General features: G+C 52.7%; 1 protein-coding gene across 1 annotated transcript; it reads left to right on the top strand.

The window, feature by feature from the left end:
- The first annotated feature begins 272 nt into the window (after nucleotides 1–272).
- Nucleotides 273–944, top strand: LOC142774323 (uncharacterized). Its single transcript, XM_075874717.1, has one exon. It carries the CDS (start codon nucleotides 273–275, stop codon nucleotides 942–944), a length of 672 nt encoding a protein of 223 aa, XP_075730832.1.
- The last annotated feature ends 897 nt before the right edge of the window (nucleotides 945–1,841 follow it).

The raw sequence follows: 1,841 nt of genomic DNA, 5'->3' as shown, positions 1-1,841 counted from the left end.
TTCAGCAGGACATTGCTCAAGATTTGAAATGTCCTGTTCGAGGCACTGAGCGCCTCACCTTGCTTACGTTCGGGCCAACGAAACAGCCCACGACTTTCACTTGTCAGCGCGTTGCGTCGATGTTGCGCTGTCAACACAGCAGCAACAAGATAACAATAGAAGCTCTGGTAATACCAGAAATCAGCCGGGTGACAAGTCCGCCATCTGACGGCGAAATCGTAACCGTGATGATAAGGAAAGGGATGCTCCCCACCGATGCACGTCTAGACGCAATGACACTCCGCGAGGACGACATAAGTGTACTAATAAGATCGTACTTCTATAGGGACGTTGCAGCCGGTTCTGTAACATGCCTGACGCCTCAGATAACCGCGGTGGAAACTCACCTCGGATGGACCATTCATGGTTCTCTACGCAACCTAACCCAAGGATCGGGCGAGCATGCAACTTCCCTCTTTATTGCTATCGAAGACACCTCCGAACGCGATGCCGCCTTGGAGGCGGGAGTCAATAACTGCTGGCGACTCGACTCTCTCGAATTTCAGGATGATCCTGACGGCAGCCAAGGCAACAGCATGGCCCTCGAATTATTCGAAAGGGCCATTTCAAAAGTAGGAGAACGATACGAAGTTCCTCTCCTTATTCAGGAGCCTGGTTTAGACAACGAACAGGGCAACTATATCCTAGCCAAACAGCGGCTCCTTATTCAGCTTCACCGCTTTCGTCCGCAACCAGATTTTTTGGCTCGTTATGAAGACACCCTCAAGGCATACTTCAACGACTACCATGCGGAACAAGTTCCGGACGAAGATATCACACCCAAGCCCAACACGTACTACATGCCGCATCAAATTCCTCGGGATGCCGTCATTACCAAGCTGCGGGTCGTCTTCGACGCATCATCTCACGCTCTCGATCAACCACCCCGAACAACTTGGTCATAAAGGGGCCTAAGATGGACGCCGACTTACTTAAGCTGCTACACAACTTGAGAATGCATCCAATCATCATGGTAGCTGACATCAAGAAGGCCTACCTTCAGACTATTGTATTCGCCCAGACAATAAAGATCAACTGCGCTTCCTATGGGTCGATCATCTTCCGACAGAACATGACCCGTTTCCACCAATTGTTCACTGGCGAACGACCTGCGTGCCCTTCGGCACCAAATCGAGTTCTGCTCGCCGCGACGTTGCATCACCATTTCCGACACTTCAAAAAGCGATTCTCCGAAACATTGGAGTGTCTCAGACAGTCATTTCACGTCGACGAACCTGCAGACAGCCCAACAACTCGGAAGCAAAGACCATCCTAGCAGACGCCGGTATGGAGATTCGTAAGTGGGCATCGAACAGCTCCTTCCTTGCAGGACAGTTCCGAACGGATCAGTTATCGTTAGAAGATGACGGTGGTGATCCGCTTACAACGAAGGTACTCGGTCGCAACGGGCCGCAACTTCGATTTCGGCTGGCTTCTCGACCGCTCCCGCATCCACATCGCAGGCCGCGATTTCGCCCTCTACCGGCCTCCCGAACCCTCTCACCTCAACGGCGGAGCAGGCCGCAACTTCGCCTTTGAGTGGCTTCTCGACTCCTCTCGCTTACCAAGCCGCGACTTCGCCCTCAACCATCCTCACGATTCATCTCGCCTCCTCGTCACCCCAGGCGGTGACTTCGCTTTCGACGGGCATCATGACTTCAACGCCAACTACAACACCAGTAAGGTTTTGGTACACGCTGAAAATTCCGTCACTTTCCACGTGATCTACGGCGCTTCAGTGCGAGGATTCACCCGCAAAGCACGCCGTGGAGAGTACAATGGCCAAAGGAAGCCCAGAGTGC

Source organism: Rhipicephalus microplus, chromosome 10, assembly GCF_043290135.1.
Source record: "Rhipicephalus microplus isolate Deutch F79 chromosome 10, USDA_Rmic, whole genome shotgun sequence".
In the NCBI taxonomy this organism is placed as follows: Eukaryota; Metazoa; Arthropoda; class Arachnida; order Ixodida; family Ixodidae; genus Rhipicephalus; species Rhipicephalus microplus.
Note: the sequence above shows the minus strand (reverse complement) of the source record. Positions and strands in the feature narration are given on the sequence as shown.